Below are 18139 nucleotides of genomic sequence, written 5' to 3'. Positions count from 1 at the left end.
AATTTTTGCATTCAATTCTTGCATAAATTTTGTGGCATATGATTGTGAAAGCTCTTTATTAAAATCATGTGCCATTTTGTTTTATAGCCTGATACTTTCCCTTTGTTTTAGTAGAAAATAATGCACACTTGAATTCAAAATTGTGTTTCAAACATATTTGTTTGAAAAACAAATCCTCTCCCCAGCTCAAGTTTTTTAGACACAGCTGTTACTACTGCAAATGCAGAAGCTTTGATGTGCCCCACTCTCATTTCATTTATGTTGGATACTTTCCAGAATAGCTTGAAGCATTGATTGTGGCTAAAGTCTTCATAATTCCTTAAGTAAAACCTGCTCAAATTGGAAAATATTGCCTTTGATTCATCATAGTTTGTATTCACTATTATGCCACTTCTCTCAGACTTCTGACTTTTCAACTTTATTTTGCTGGATTTCCTCCAGTGTTGATAGGAGGTACAACAGTGATGGCTGAAGAAGAATGCTAAAAACCTTTTTCATACACACATTTTTCAACAAACAGTAACACTGTCCCTTTGCAATGATCTATTTTGCATGCTTTTGCTCTCCTTCTTTAAGGAGCCCCTTTTTAATTATTGAGATCTTGATAACATTCTATTCACCCATTTTGACTTCCAAGCGTCTGAGGAAAAAGCAAACAACAGGTCTTCTTGCCAGTGCCTGCTTCTACCATAGGCATGCCTGTGGGCATGACACACTTCTTCACCAAGGCTGATCCTAAAATCTCATGGGAGTCTATGGTTCCTAGACACAAACACCATAGCCCATTTCATATAGGACTGTCCCTTTTTAATCACTCTCAGCTATTCAAACACTACCATGTTTACTAGGTATCCTAGGTTACGTCACCAGCCCTTGCTATTGCACTTTACTTATAGTAAATTGTTCAGGCATTTTTTTCTCCATGGGGTGACTTAAAAACAGTTTAATTTTGTGCTCCAAAGTTGGTAGATATAATGTCCTTGTGAACCAGGCATACATTATTGCTAGCATGAAAGAATATATATTCACATGTAAGTAGCTTATCACTACTATGCACACACAAGATGTGTGTTCATGCAATAGACATGCATATAAGTGTATAGTGGCATGCTGAAACACTGAACCCACTTTAGAAGTCCAAAAGAAACTACACCATCTACTTAAGGATTTATTTGCTTCTACTCGGGACCTAATTCACTCACACACAGCATCTGAATCCCAACCTGGATTATTCTGTTTATTTCCCAAAATCCTTAAACCTTGAAACCCCAGACGCCTTATCTTTTCGGGCATTAGCACCCTTACTACCAGACTATCTAGCTATGCAGACTCCCTCCTCAAATCCTATGCCACCAACACTCCCAGCTTCTTCCGAGACACCGCTGACTTCCTGAGGAAATTTACGAAACATGAGAACTTCCTGACAACGCTATCCTTGCCAGGATGGATATTGAGGCTCTCTGCACTAATATTCAACATGAAAATGGACTACAAGCAATCAGGAATACCATCCCTGACATAATGACAGCTAATCTGGTGTCTGACCTATGTAACTTTGTTCTCACACACACTTATTTTTGATTTGGGGACAATTTATACCTCCAGACTAGTGGCACTGCATTGGGCATCCACCTGGCCCCACAATATGCTAATATATTTGTGGCTGATCTGGAACAACGATTCCTCAGCTCTCGTCCCCTATTACTCCTCCTTTACTTATAATACATCGATGACATCTTAATCATTTGGACCCATGTTAAAGAGACTCTAGAAGAATTCCACAGAGACTTTAACAATCTGCACCCCCCTATCAATTTATGCCTTGACCACTCCACATGAGAGATACATTTCCTGGACACTAGGGTACAAATCACTGATGGTCAGATCAATACCACCCTCTGCTGGAAACTCACTGACCACTACACTTACCTACATGCTTCTAGCTTCCATCCTACACACACAACATGATCCATCATTTACAGTCAAGCACTGAGATACAATTGCATCTGCTCTGATCCTACTGACAGAGACTGAGAACTACAAGATCTCTACCAAACATTCATAAACCTGAATTGCCCACTATGAGAAGTGAAAAAACAAATTGACAGTGCCAGACAAATACCCAGAAACCAACTGTTCCAAGATAGGCCCAAAAAATATAACAGAACACCGCTTGTCATTGCCTACAGACCCCAAGTCAAACCACTGCAATGCATCATTAAAGACCTACAACCTATCCTAAATCATGACGCCACACTCCAGAAGGCCCTAAGTGACAGGCCTGTTCTTTCCAATAGACAACCAACCCACAGGCTATACCACAATAATCCTAATCCTGGAGCTTTTCCTTTCAACAAGCCCCATTGCTAACTTTGTCCACATATCTATTCTGGAGATTCCATCACTGGACTAACCACATTAATTACAGAATCACAGACACATTCTCCTGTTCCTCAACTAACATCATGTCTGCCATATGTGTCAACAATGCCCACAGGCCATGTATATTGGCCAAACTGCAAGCACTCTTCGACAAAGAATGAATGGACATAGAGCTGACATCAAGAATCTCCATATGCACAAACCTGTCAGCCAACACTTTAATGGAGTGGGCCATTCTGTTAAAGACTTGAGAGTTTGTGTTCTGCTCAAAAGACACTTAAACAACCACTCACAGAGGGAATGCTCCAAACTAACATTCATCTTCAAATTTGACACATTGACATGTGGTTTGAACAGGGACAGCAATTACCTGACCTATTATAAGGGCTCTTGTACACACTTTGATGTTTGACGTAACTCTTAACTGCCTCCCACTCCCTTACCCCCATCTCTTTGCTCTTCTCATTTGCCAACCTTGATAACCATTTTTCTCATTCGTCAACCTTAATAACAATTTTTGAACCTCTGTGCTTTATATATTGAGTCTTTGGTGTCTTGTCATGCCCTTCACTCTTCACAGAGCATTGCAGAGGCACTTTCCTGGTTATTGGATCTCACTGTTGATCTCATCCGTCCAGTCCAACGGAGCCAACTTTGCATGCTGGGATAGACAAGTCCCTACTCACTGAAGGTTTCAGACCTGTCGGTTACCCTCACCTGGTTTAGCCCACTTGTCAAAGCAGTTTATCGGGGTGTGGCTGCTGCGTATGCTACAGCTTCTTGGAGCCACAGATGAGAGCTGATTGCCAGGTGGAGACCAAAGGTGCACGAACTGCCCCTGAAGAGACATGAATCCCCCACATCAGAGGTGCTACCCCTCCCTGGACACCCCATACACCCCGTAAATGTACTATATATACTATAAAATATTAATGTAATGTGAGTTGGTAGACACTGATACAAATACACTCCTTCTCAAGGGTGTCTGCTTTTCTTTTTTATATGGTAACCCTACTTCCAGTCATGAGGTCTTTAATCTTTTGGGCAAATTTAAGGACTGTCAAAACAGGGTGTCATAGGCCACGTCTACACGTGCACACTACTTTGAAGTAGCGGCACCAACTTCGAAATAGCGCCCGTCACGGCTACACGTGTTGGGCCCTATTTCGAAGTTAACTTCGACGTTAGGCGGCAAGACGTCGAAGTCGCTAACCCCACGAGGGGATGGGAATAGCGCCCTACTTCGACGTTCAATGTCGAAGTAGGGAACATGTAGACGATCCGCATCCCGCAACATCGAAATAACAGGGTACTCCATGGCGGCCATCAGCTGAGGGGTTGAGAGACGCTCTCTCTCCAGCCCCTGTGGGGCTGTATGGTCACCGTGTGCAGCAGCCTGTAGCCCAGGGCTTCTGGCTGCTGCTGCTGCAGCTGGGGATCCATGCTGCATGCACAGGGTCTGTAACTAGTTGTCGGCTCTGTGTATCTTGTGCTGTTTAGTGCAACTGTGTCTGGGAGGGGCCCTTTAAGGTAGCGGCTTGCTGTTGAGTCTGCCCTGTGACTCTGTCTGCAGCTGTTCCTGGCACCCTTATTTCGATGTGTGCTACTTTGGTGTGTAGACGTTCCCTCGCAGCGCCTATTTTGATGTGGTGCTGCCCAATGTCGATGTTGAACGTCGACATTGCCAGCCCTGGAGGACATGTAGACACTATTCATCGAAATAGCTTATTTCGATGTTGCTACATCGAAATAAGCTATTTCGGTGTAGCGTGCACGTGTAGACGTAGCCATAGAGTCATAGAACACTAGGACTGGAAGGGATCTCAAGAGGCCATTGAGTCCAGCCCCCTGCCCCAATGGCAGGACCAAGTACTATCTAAACCATCCCTGATAGACATATATCTAACCTGTTCTGAAATATCTCCAGTGATGGAGATTCCACAACCTCCCTTGGCAATTTATTCCACTGTTTGACCACCCTGACAGTTAGGAACTTTTTCCTAATGTCCAACCTAAACCTCCCTTGCTTCAGTTTAAGCCCATTGCTTCTTGTTCTATCCTCAGAGGCCAAGAAGAACAAGTTTTCTCCTTCCTCCTTATGACTTCCTTTTAGACACCTGAAGACCGCTATCATGTCTCCCCTCAATCTTCTCTTTTCCAAACTAAACAAGCCCAATTCTTTCAACCTTTTTTCATAGGTCACATTCTCTAGACTTTTAATCATTCTTGTCGCTCTTCTCTGGACCCTCCCTAGTTTCTCCACATCTTTTTTGAAGTGCGGTGCCCAGAACTGGACCCAATACTCCAGCTGAGGCCTAACCAGCACAGAGTAGAGTGGAAGAATGACTTCTCGTGTCTTGTTCACAGCACACCTGTTAATGCATCCCAGAATCATGTTTGCTTTTTTTGCAACAGCATCACGCTGTTGACTCATATTTAGCTTGTGGTCCACTATAATCCCTAGATCCCTTTCTGCTGTAGTCGTTCCTAGACAGTCTCTCCCCATTCTGTATGTGTGAAACTGGTTGTTCCTTCCTAAGTGGAGTACTTTGCATTTGTCCTTATTAAACTTCATCCTGTTTACCTCAGACCATTTCTCCAGTTTATCCAGATCATTTTGAATTATGACCCTCTCCTCCAAAGTAGTTGCAACCCCTCCCAACTTGATATCATCTGCAAACTTAATAAGCGTACTTTCTATGCCAATATCTAAATCATTGATGAAGACATTGAACAGAACCGGTCCTAACACAGACCCCTGCGGAACCCCACTTTTTATACTTTTCCAGCAGGATTGAGAACCATTAAGAACTACTCTCTGGGTACGGTTATCCAGCCAGTTATGCACCCACCTTATAGTAGCCTCATCTAAATTGTATTTGCCTAGTCTTTTGATAAGAATATCATGAGAGACTATATCAAATGCTTTACTAAAGTCTAGGTAGACCACATCTACCGCTTCTCCCCTATCCACAAGGCTCGTTATCTTATCAAAGAAAGCTATCAGATTAGTTTGACAAGATTTATTCTTTACAAATCCATGCTGGCTGTTTTCTGTTACCTTACCACCTTCTAAGTGCTTGCAGATGATTTCTTTAATTACCTGCTCCATTATCTTTCCTGGCACTGAAGTTAAGCTGACTGGCCTGTAGTTTCCTGGGTTATTCTTATTCCCCTTTTTATAGATGGGCACTATATTTGCCCTTTTCCAGTCTTCTGGAATCTCTCCTCTCTCCCATGATTTTCCACTATACTATGATAAACAGACAGTATATCCCTAGTCAAGACCAAAGATAACATCAATATATGGTGTCAGAAACCCGTCAGCCACCTGTTCAACCATGACACAACTGTCAATGATAGCATTTTCAACATGATCACCAGGCTACCTGTCCATGTTGATATGGATTGTGAGCCCTCCATCTGTCAGATCCAAGCACCATAAAAAAGATGAAAGGCAACATGCCACAGGCACTAACAGAGTCCCTACCAAGATAGTCAAACAGGGAGGTCCATCCCTGCTGATGTGCCTGTATTCCCTCAGTCTGATGATGTGAACAGAGGAAACCATACTCAGCACATTCAGAGGTACCATCATAATGACCATCTTTAAGAAGGATGACAGGAAGGTCTTTGGAAACTACCAAGGGATGTCCTTGCTTTCAATCACAGGTAAAATACGTTTCTGAGCCCTTCTGAGCCATCTCCTTCCATTGGAAGAAGAAGTTCTTCTGAAGTCACAATGCAGTTTCTGACCATGGCAAAGAATGACTGAAGTAATCTTTTCTACCCACCTAAAGAGCAAAGCGTTTGAGCAACTTCAGCCTCTGTATATAGCATCCTTCTATTTGACTAAAGAATTCAACTCCATCAACTTTGAGACCTATTTAATAGCTTCCTGGCAGCCATGCTATAGGTCAATGGAAATGACCTGCCAAGTGGAGCCAACATAACCTGCAGGAAGGATGTAGCCTCTTGAGGCTGGGCTGCTTCAGAGCCAATACCAAGAACCCAATAACCTCGGTGGTAGAAATCCACTGCGCCAATGACGCTGAGGTTGGTGTTACCTCAGAAGATGGTCTTCTAGCAATCATCAACATTTTCACTATGCCATTTCCTAAACTAACCACCATGGTAGATGACCAAGTGCTGGAAAATGTCAACAGTTTCCCCTACCTCAGAAGCTATCTGGTCAGCAACGCTGACTCTGATGATGAAATCTGCCACCAAATTTCCAGTGCTAGTATGGTTTATGGACATTTATGGAGATGAGTCTTTGATGACCATGGTGTCAAAACACAGACCAAGATCAATGCCTGCCAAATCATAGTCATCCCAATGTTGTTATATGGAGCTGAAGCTTGGACTCTTGATAGACTTCATATAAAAGATCTGGAGAAATTCCACCAAAGATACCCATGGAGATTATTGGGCATCACATGGCAGGACAGATGGCCCAATAGTAGCATCTTTGCAGAGGCTGATTCTTTCAGCATCAAGGCAACAATAACTCACAGCAACTACAATGGTCTGGTTGCATGGTCAAGAAGCCTGACATATATCTGCATAAACAGATTTGCTACACTCAGCTGAAGACCAGGAAAAGTTCTTGTGGTGGGCAGAGAAAGCACTACAGAGATGTCCTTAAGAACACCTTGGTAAAGTGCAACATGATGATGAGAGGCAGTTGAAGGATCAGGTAACTTAGAGAAGCACTTTCAAGAATGGTGCCCAACACTTTGAGGTCAAGTGAAGAAAACCAGAGAGCTTGATGTAAGGAGAATACCCGGACCCATACCACTGCCACAGGTAGCAGCACTGATGTAGACAGAGACCTCACATGCAGCTACTGCCAGAATGTTCCTTGCCAGAACTGACCTAATTTCTCACCTTCACACTCCTCTGTTACATGTGTCTGAGAGAGAGGCCAGCCCGACACATTGACTGAATGGGGTGTGCTTTGAGTGCCTGTAAAGCTCAGTATTACATTCAATCTCCTCAGCAATTACCTCATCCATGATTTCAAACACTCCAAGGCTGAATGTAGATCTATAACTTTGAAAGCAGATGAAGTTTGGTCTGCAAACTACAGGTTGGGAAAAATTGCTTGTTTTCATGATTTATTCAGGTATTCTAAGTAGAGAGGGGAAAACAGGTTTGTGTGCAATAGGACCCATCCATAAGCTAGATCTAAACCAGTCCCTTAGGTTTAAATGGACTGACAAAACCATTTTCCATTACATATCTCTTCTTCTCCTGGTTATAGCCAGGTTTGGAATCAGAATTGGGAGAATTATCCTAAAAGAGGCTTTTTAGAGGAATCCTGTTCATTCATGTACTGTGCCTGGTATGCTCACTTGGCACAATGAATCTGTCAGCTGTCTGTGTAGGAGACAGAATATTCCCAAGGGCTGGTGTAGGGTGCGAGAAGACTTTGTAACAGTCGAGGGTGCAGTCCAACCCCTCTGTGAATCCTCAGGAGAATTCCAAACAGGCCTGTCTGTGCAAGGTGAAAAGCTGCAAAACAAGTAATGCTGTGCAAGGCGAACAGCTGCAAAACAAAGCAAGCTTGCCAATACTTCCAGGTTACGTTGGCAGTAGGCCACAAGAGATAGTGATAAGTAATGCATAGGCAATTTTAAGCAATATTATGTTAATGAGTTAAAGATTTATCAGTTAGTGTTAGGAGGCCTGTTACAGAGCCTCTCCCCGAGCGAAGCTCCGACGCGTCGGGTTTTCCCCCACTGGTGACTGCGGCGTCTCTGGGGCTCCCATCATGGGTGTCACGCGCTTTCAATAAACCAAATATAGCACTCGCCTTTCGGGTGCAGCCTCACTTCTGGGGAACCCGAGCCTGGTTGGTTACAGCTGGTGTAAGACAGTAGTATTAATACACCCAGATGAAAAAGGGACCATAGCAGGTACATTTCTTTGATTTTGTCTTGTCTAACATAAATGCATAAAAAAATGTAACTAAAACAAGACACTTCACTGCACACAATCCTCCCCTTGCAGAGAAGATGAGAAAACATACACAAGGCAGATGTATAATCATATTGCTTAATCGGCTACAGAAATGAGCTCAGATGCTAGCGTGTAATTGAGGTATAAGAAATAATACAGAACAGAAAAGCTAGATTGCTTGCTTTGGCAATGCAGACCCAAGAAAGGTCAACAACAGTAGCTCTACAGGGCTCAGGAAGGACATGTGTGTCATGGAATCTTCCTTGTGGCTATACCATGGGTTTTCTGCCTTTATGGAATGGAAGAGGGCAGGATCAAAAATTGCTGCTATCTGGAGGATGAGCCCATGAAGGTTATGAAATATAAGATAATGCTGACTCAAGAAGTATTATTTAATTTAGTCACTCCACCACCAAAATTAAACTTCCTTAGATGGGGCTTTTGAAAAGTCATTGGTAGCACATCGGTGGAAAACAAGTGATTCTGTCTCTTTTCTGTTTGGTTTTATGGGAAGCAACTTTTTTTCCAGGCGCATCCCATTTTCCTGGCACAACCAAACCCTTACATTGCATTACAATATGAAAAGAGAAAGTTACAGTACTGGATTTGGTGGTCCTAGCTCCTACTTTTTGGGAGGAGTTCTTGATCAAGCTGACAGAGAAACTCTCTAAAATATATAGGAGATAATTTGTCTTCTAAAGCAATTAGGGATTATTTTCCAAATAAATCCACATATTCTTACCTCAATTAGTAGAAATGTCATAATTGCTTTTGTAAAAATAATTACTATGCACTACCTGTGGTAAAGTTAAGAACTTAATTAGACATGCATATATACTTTAAAGCTGCATTTCTTAAACCACCGTGCTTGTTTTCCTCCTGTTTAGTATCCAACCAGCACATGGAACTAACCATGAGAGCAAAATCTTTTGCAGTAAGGAATGTGAGAGAGCTAATTGCATTATGCAAAAGTTTTAAGTTAAAAAATGATTTCTGCTATAGGCAGTGTCCATTTGGCAAGTTCTGGTGAATTTAGACGTTGACCAAGCTTTCTCTTCTGACATGCTGTTTAAAAAATGATAGATTTTAGGCAAAATTGCTAGTGCAGTAATCAATGTGGTATCTACTTAAGTCACTATACCGCCTGTATTATCAACAGCACATTAAAGGAGAAAAAAACTCTGAAAGCCTGATTTTTGGAAATATTGCAAACCTGCATCTTAGAATTTCACATTCTCCACCCTTCTAAAATGGTCAGGAAAATGTTTCATTTTGAAACAGAAAAATAGAATCTGGCTACATCTACACTACAGAGATCTTTCAAAAGAAGCTCTTCCAAAAGAGATTTTCCAGAAGAGCTTCTTTTAAAAGAGTGCATCCACACACAAATATGAGGATCAAAAGAGTGATCTTCTCTTTCGAAAGAACAGGCCAGTTATGAAAAATCAGGCCCCGTAAGGACTGCGTTTCAAAAAAAAAAAAAAAAAAGAGGGCCTGCAAAAGGAGCACTGCATTCTCTTGATTTACTTTCAGTAGAACACTTTTTGTGTGTAGACACTCCATGGGATCTTTCAGAAAAGCACCCTTCTTTGAAAAATCTTTCAGAAGAACTTGATAGCATAGACGCAGCCTGTATGTCATAAATACTGCTTATTTGCTTATTCTTGAGATCAGTCTTAAAAGGTCAGAATTAGATGAAGGCCATCAAACATCAATTGTTTGCTTCCACTTACAGATATTACGAGACTAAAATACTGTGATTGGTATATCATTTATACTAGTTTTCTACCAATGAGCAGTTTGCACTTCTGTTCAGATTGCATATTGAATCCTCCACTATTGACATAACTTACTATAAAACAGGGAAAGTAAGATTTATAGAAATATATCCACAGGTACTGCCAATATTAATGGATTTTTATGTGCCCATATTTCTCTAATTTTCCAGTCTCTTTACATGAGTGCATAAGTTACTAAATATTATGCTGATCTGATTACATTTGTCTTAAAAATGACATTTTTTTCCAGTAAAATCATTTGGCTATTTTGACGCATTCTTGTCATGTAGCTGCAGGACATATTTTGGGGCATTTGTGTGTTATTTTTATTTCAAACATTAACTATATCTCTTACAGCATTCCCGTGAAGTGGGTAAGCAATATTGTCCTCATTTTACCTCTGTGGAAACTGAAACACAGAAGTTAAGTGATTTACTCAAGGCCACAGAAGGATACATGCTTAGAATATTTGTGACGGAATCCCAGATCTACTGAAATCGAAGGCAAAAGGTTCTTCAGTGGTCAGGATTTCAGCCTGGATTTCCTTATCCACAATTTTGAGTTCAGAACATTTCATATAACATCTTATGTATTTGTATGCCAGGTCTACATATGCATAGTAGTCTCAGAGGGGTATATATGCATAGTTCAATGTTTGTGGTGGCCCTGGAAGTGCGGTAGTACCCAGAGACCAACAAATGCCATGCCTAGACAGCTAGACAAGTATCACTAGAAGACTTCAGTCTGTAAAGAAAAAACTAAATTAATGTGATTTATTGATACAATGAATGGATGTTCACTGTCTCTTACAGCAGTGCCTATTTTCAGAAAGGAGAATGTGAGTTGTGCTAGCTAATATGGTATAGTACATGATTTTTTTTTTATAATACACTTCAGGCCAAGTATACCTGAATTCACAAATTTGTGGATTATAATAGAATGTAAGGAATCTATAATTTGACCCAAGATGCCCCTAGTGGAGTTGCCACTTAATATAGAATTTTAAATGATAGGTAAAAAGTAGGTAAACTTACACTGCAACTGTAGGAACATTAAAAGTACATAATTTGCAGTATATTTGCATTAGGAATTTTCAAAAACACATTGTGTAGAGATCTGGAAACCTCTTTTCTGAAAGAAGAACAATATTTGCAAATATTAACTGACACTAGTAACTAAGTATTTAAAGTACAAAAAAAAATACTGACTTGTGAATTACAACAAGTTTCATGCCAGCAAAACTTGCTTCTTAAACTGTGTAAAAAAGTAAAAGCGATAGTGAGATATGTTTAAATAACAACAGCTTGAAGAAGCTGGAAGCATATCATGAGGTCCCGTGGAATTGGAGGCTGAATTTCATTTCCATCCAGACGGAGATAGCGGAGACGTGGCATATTACCAGAGGAACTACGATCTTCTATAGCAATAGAGGTCGGACATATTAGAGTGCCATTGACACCTAGAAATACAAATCAATGATGCAATTTAATTTGCATGAAAAAATGCAAAGAAATTAACTTTTTAAGATGCATTTTATCAATATTTACATAGTGTTTAGCTGTTCTTTTCAATATTGTAAACTACTGAATTAGACATAATTTCATAATTAGTCATAATTTCAGTTAAAATGTATGCTAATATAGAATAATAAGATTAATTCTTTTAGCTACCTGCCATGGTTATTAAAGTTTTGTCATCTAGAGAGGTATCAGAAAGTGTTAGTAAAGACTAGACTGCTGGAAGAGTAGGGCATTTAACTACTAAAGTAATTTTTTAAAAAATTATCAGTATCAATGTTGGCCTAACTCTGCTTCTGTTGGGTTTCAGTGGGGGAGAATTAAGCCAACACCTAACATTGCTGAAAATCCCACTTCAAGTATGTGTGAATTAGCTGCAGTTAAAATATTGCCTAACTCATGATATTTGACAGACAAATGCTAAGAGCATTGTAACAGAGGAATTCTCCTTAAAAGTGTCCTTTCAAGGGTGATAATATACAACTCCACAGTTGTCTGACAAGGGATGTTGTCAGTCTATTTGCCCCCTTCAAAAGTCTGCCCTTGCTGAAGAATTCATCAGCAACAGTCTGTCTCTGGTGATTGGATTCTCATTTTCATAGCTGTCATACTTGGCCATTCAGCCTGTGTCAAGAGTGGTCTTTATAATTTGTGTAATGACTAAGCTGAGAATATGGAGGCACCCGCTTGGGAGAAGTATTCCCTTGGAATAGGAAATGGCCTCCACTGTTGCATAACGCTGCAGGCCTGCTGAGCACTCATAGGCCAGCAGCTGCAGAGATTTTGTTTTTTGAGAGAAAGATTTTCTCACACCTGTCCAACCACGCTTCCTGGCCTGGCCTTCTCCTCGGGGTTTCTATTTCTCTTCGTTCCTTCCTCTGTTACTCCAACACAGATGTCTCAAATTTCACACAAAGTCTTTTAAGAAAGCCTCTGAATGCTGAGTTTGTCTTACTTTTGTACACACGAGTTACCTGTATTGATTTCAATAAGGCCAAGATTTTACACCATGATATTTATGTTTTTACAGTCCTTAGCAAAATGGGGCTCAGACTATGTCTGGAACATTCAGGTGTAACAGCAAAGTAAATAAATAATAAGTAAGCAAATGCATAAAAAATGGTATTCGTGTCTGAGCACCTACGGATCCTACTACCTAACGCATGACAGTACTGGCAAGCACATGGGAGCATTCAGTTGCCCTCTCTCAAGTAATGAAGAGGAAAAGTTCTGTACGTGAAAACACTAACTTACTTTGGAAACATTTTATGGCAAATCTAGATCTAAGTTTAGATTATTTTTCTTTCATCACCTCTTTAAACTAATCGCTCCTGCATGTGGAAAATCTGATCTGCAGCCTGATGTTGATGTTCATCACTTCTGACAGACAAAATTACATTCTTCTGTCTTTTGACCTTTGATCCAAAGTCTGCTGAGACATTAGATGGCAAAAGGAGTGTCTAGTGGAGTAGATTACGTTCTTATCACTTACATTTTGAGCAGCATCAGTAACATGTATACACATTTCTCTCATATGTTAATTGCTTTAGATTCCAGTGCTGATTTTGTACTGTAATGTTACAGTTTATAATTTTAAGAGTTCAATAACATTATATAAGGATATATGTGAATTAGAAGCCTGTCTCACAACAAGTCATTTGGGATTTAGGTTGCTAAAGTTATTTAGGTGCTTAAGTCCCAGTGTAAATAACTTTGACCTGTAGGTTATGTCTCTTGTAAGTGGGATTTAAGCTCTCAAATCACTTGGGCACTTTTGAAATGTTCACCTGGAGCACAGCAGTGGAAAGATAAAGATAAATTCCTTTGCAAATGATGGATGATGAAATTTGCTCAGTAATGACACATGCCATGAACACTAATTAAATTTCATTTTTCTTGTATTTCACTTAAATGACATCCAGCTCTGCAAAACACCCAATTAGAAATTTGTACATTTGGTTTTGTAAGTGCAGATAGTGAAATAGTGTTTAATCATTCTGATTGCTAATCCTCAGGTTGATTTTGAGTTAACTGTGCACTGACTGCTAAATCTTCATTCCCAGAACTCCAACTCTTAGATTTAAAATGCCTGTGTGCTATTTTCATACTGTAACATGACATCACATAGTAATAAGGACTAATTCATTAATTCATTTGCCATGTTAGAGGATTTTATTTGTGACAGGAAGGGTAGAAAATGAATTGAATAGTATGTAAGACATAAGTATTAATGAGTCAATATATGGAGGCTTTTATATATTTAGTTTCTTCTGCAGAGGTATTAGTAATTGATCACTTTGGGTTTTGATAGAAGAAATAGATTACTGGCGTGAAAAAAGTTAATTTTGTGGCGTTAAGTGAGATCATTTTAGTTTTTCATGATCCTTTGGCTGAGAAACCATGATGGCATAACTGCTCCTCAGATCCTAATTACTTCTGAGTGATGCTGGAAGAAAGTTATTGTGATGATAAACTTATATTTCTTGGGAATGAAATATGGTGTTAATTATTTACACGCTATGGGCTTGTCTACACTTGCCCCCAACTTCGAAGGGGGCATGTTAATCAGGGAGATGGGAGATTACTAATGAAGTGCTGTGGTGAATACGCAGCACTTCATTAGGCTAATTCTCCCCTGAGGCAACTTCGAAACTTCCAACTTTGAAGTCCCAGCAATGCGTGTAGCCGCGGGCACTTTGAAGTGCCCATGCTACTTCAAAGTCCCTTTACTCCTCAAAATTTTGAGGATTAAGGGGACTTTGAAGTAGCGTGGGCACTTTTGAGGAGTAAAGGGACTTCATAGTAGCACAGGCATTTCGAAGTGCCCACGGCTACACGCATGCCGGCACTTCGAAGTTTGAAGCTAAGAAGTTGCTACAGGGAGAATTAGCCTAATGAAGCACTGCATATTCACCACATCATTTCTTATGTAATCCCCCGTCGCCCAGATTAGCATGACCCCTTCGAACATGGAGGCTAGTGTAGACCCAGCATTTGAAACCATTAAATAAATCAAAGGAAACAAAATCCTAAAATCTTGACTCAGACGAAACTTTTGTGAAGTCAGTGGTAGTTTTGCATGAGAAAGAATTCACTCATGATCTCAGGGTTTATCTCACATCGCAGTGTCTGAATAAGTGGACAGACTTTCAGAAGAGCCAAGGGCCAGTAACTTTTATTAACCTTAATGGGAACTCTTGGATGCTCAGCAGTTTTGAAAATCTGGCAGCTTGTATAAGTTCCTAAACATGTATTTGACTGCCTCACATGAGGCTCCAATTTTTGTTTGTTTGTCTGCTTGTTTGTTTTGAAAAATCTTAATTATGTAAACTTCTGCATATGATTGCACAAAATGGCTAATTAATTGCCTAACTGGGAAAGTGAGTGCACAGGTGCCCTTTAATGTATTCAATTATATGATTTGCATGCCAAATACTCTGTATGTATAAACACACAATTTATATGTGTAAAACCATATGTATACAAGTGTTTATTGGCACAGCTTAGAATCTAAAGCCTGGAAACTGGTCCAATGGATCTCCTTACTCTTTCTTACAATTTTTTTCTTTATAGCACTGTCTTGACTCTTCTTACTTCCAAAAAGCATTGTCTTTGCATGTTGACTACAAAGACTGATTACATAAAATATGTTTTAAACCTCTCAGGAAATTAAAGCAGTTTACCAGTTGAAAGACTCCTGAATTTAAGGAAATAGCAATTCTTGAATATAACCAGACAGTGAAGTTCTCTCTTGTTTGGTTTTGTTGCTGTTGGTGGTGGTGATGGTGAAGTATTATAATTTTTGGTGTGATCTCACATTGACAATATACACTTACTTTTGATCCTGTTGTGATCAAGGTGAAGATGCTCAAGATGAGCACTGAAAGGTGGTATTTTAGTGAGTTGGTTGTGGGACAGCTGTAGATCTAGAATAGATGAAACATTAAACACGTCTGGGGGGATGCCATCATCAGATAATTTATTGTAGTTCAGTCTAAGGAAGGTTACTTTGGGTATGCCAGTAAAATAGTTCTCTGGGATCACTTCAATAGAGTTGTTGTCTAAAAATAGCTGTATTGTATTAGCTGGAATGCTTAGTGGCATTTTCTTGAGGCCATTTTTTGCTATGTTGAGTTGCATGAGATTGTGGAGCCCCTGGAAGGTGTCGCTCTGGAGAGCACTATCCAGAAGCTTGTTATGTTGCAAATCTAGCATCGTAAGGTTCTCCAGATTGCTAAAGACACCTTCAGGGATCCTAGAGATCTTGTTTCTAGCCAGTCTCAATTGCTCTAAGCTTGTTGGTAATGGAGCAGGCACCTCTTCTAACTCATTGTCTTCGAGAAGCAAGTAAAGTAGACATTTCATTTTGCTGAACACACCTTCTTCAATTCTGTTGCTGGTGATTTTATTCTTGTTTAAATTTATCCATTTCAGATGAGTGGCATTCACAAAAGGCTTCTCAGAAATTGTTTCAATAAGGTTGTTTTGCAGATAAAGGTACCAGATTCTTGCTGGGATTGTAGGTATTTCTTTAAGTCCTTTGTTATCACAGTATAAAGCATTGGGGAAACTGGGAGGACAGAAGCATCCTCGTGGACACTCAAAGGTGAAGAGAGACCAATCCTCTGGGTCCATCACATTATAGACTTGTCTCACATTCCGAGTCCACACAGTATTAGTTAGGAGTAGCACCAAAAGCCTGGGATAGATGTTTACAGTCATTGTTTGCCTTACAAAGGAAGAAAAGATATTAGGTATCTCTATAAAAAGAGTAGCCTATGCCAAAATAATGTATTGCAGACAAATATCAATAATTGTACCCTTGAACAGCACACTAGCTATTTTAATCATTACTGAAAAAATATTACTCATTGTTTTAAAGGAGCCAAATTCTGTCCTTTGTAACATCACTATGTATACTAGGGAAAAATTTGGCAGTAATATTAAAGTATTACAGATTTTCAACTTGGCACAATATATTCCTCATTCAAGTTAGGTTTTACATTGCATGATCATTCCAAAAATCTGCAGATAGTCCTTTTTATATTACATTAATGCTTCCAATACATCTGAAAATATTTATTTGTAGCATTCTGTATAGAACCACTTTTATGTAAACTAAAGGTTACACACAGCATCACAGTAAAGACATCTACAAATGCCAGTATGGTTAATTCAATTCCACTCTGATCTTTCTTGAAAGTAGTCATATGTTTTTCTTTCAGTCCTCAATTATAAAGGTAATTTGATACAGATTTGCTCATCACACAAAAAAAGAAAGATCAAAGAGGATTTGATCAGCTGTTTTTGATGTTCCAAAAAAGCCTGAAGAAATCTGCTTGAATAATCCCATCCCTCCTTCTTCTCTCCTGTCCCAAATTACAGTTTTAATTCTTTCATTCCCACTTCACCTCCTGGTAGATAATGCAAAGAATAAATCCAGTGAAAGAATAAGTCATGAAACGCACAAATGTGCTTGTTGTGTATCCAGTTCTATTCTGAATTTGACATGTTCCACTATTAAACTATGAAAGAAACATCATCGTGGATAATTTGTTCCCATGCATAATGTTTGGTTAGCATAGTAACCGTGTCTCACAACCTCTACTGTATGTTTGGCTTTTTGACAATGATTAGATAGCGTTTTTGGAATATCAGAACAAAAAGCAGCACAAAATTGTGATGAAATATGAAAAGTTACTTTGGCAAAATTAAAACTTAGACTGAAAGACATCTGATATCACTGGTGCAAGAGGGGTCTGTTATTTTTATGCAAAATGTGACCATTTATTGTTATTTCATTATTATTACGATTTATTAGAAGAAGAAAGTACAATATTCCCACAGCCTCAGAAACTGCTGGATATTGGAAGTATTCCAAAGAAGACAAACAAAAGATTTCTAGGGAATGTCATAGTTGATTTACACACTGAAATGGTACCCCCTATTATGTAAATATGTATAGCCTTAAAATATTTTTAAAAGTAATTAAAATAATTTACCTTTTTAGTAAAGTTACTGGAGATATCTGAAGCCTGTTAGAAATTGCTTTGCCGTGCAAAGCTTTGGCTGCTAGCAATTTATTGCATCCTGTCTTCCAGACAATTATTTGCCTGTAAAAGCTAATGTACATACCAGCATCCTCGATATATTGCCATATACACCTTATCTATTCTTTATAACTTGACAATGCTTCAGAATCTAGCTTACCTCAGCTTTCTTGGCTCTTCTCTTTCTATTGGTCACTGTTGTTAGACTGTAATAGACTGTAACTCAGACTACACGCTGTGTTTTATGAATACAGCCTAATATATACGCATCAGTGCCTACAACTTTTAACCCCTAAAATAACTAAGGCACCTCAGCACCTAGATAGAAAAAGGCAGGAAATCCTGACTCTAACATCAAGGAGCAACAGTGCTAAGGATACTTTTGCTCAGTCTGAGCTCAGATTTATTAAAATGAGCAGGTTTGATTGAGATGAAACAAGTAAAAGAA

The 18139-nt window shown here is 39.5% G+C and overlaps 1 protein-coding gene across 1 annotated transcript; it reads right to left on the bottom strand.

The window, feature by feature from the left end:
• Positions 1 to 11297: 11297 nt before the first annotated feature.
• On the bottom strand, positions 11298 to 16363 carry KERA (keratocan). The gene is made up of 2 exons (XM_074983992.1): positions 15478 to 16363; positions 11298 to 11583 (listed from the first exon to the last, which is right to left on the bottom strand). The coding sequence occupies exons 1-2, from the start codon at positions 16361 to 16363 to the stop codon at positions 11414 to 11416; spliced, it is 1056 nt and encodes a 351-aa protein (XP_074840093.1). The 3' UTR covers positions 11298 to 11413.
• Between the last annotated feature and the right edge of the window lie 1776 nt (positions 16364 to 18139).

This window comes from Carettochelys insculpta, chromosome 1 (assembly GCF_033958435.1).
Source record: "Carettochelys insculpta isolate YL-2023 chromosome 1, ASM3395843v1, whole genome shotgun sequence".
NCBI classification, from domain to species: domain Eukaryota; kingdom Metazoa; phylum Chordata; order Testudines; family Carettochelyidae; genus Carettochelys; species Carettochelys insculpta.
Note: the sequence above shows the minus strand (reverse complement) of the source record. Positions and strands in the feature narration are given on the sequence as shown.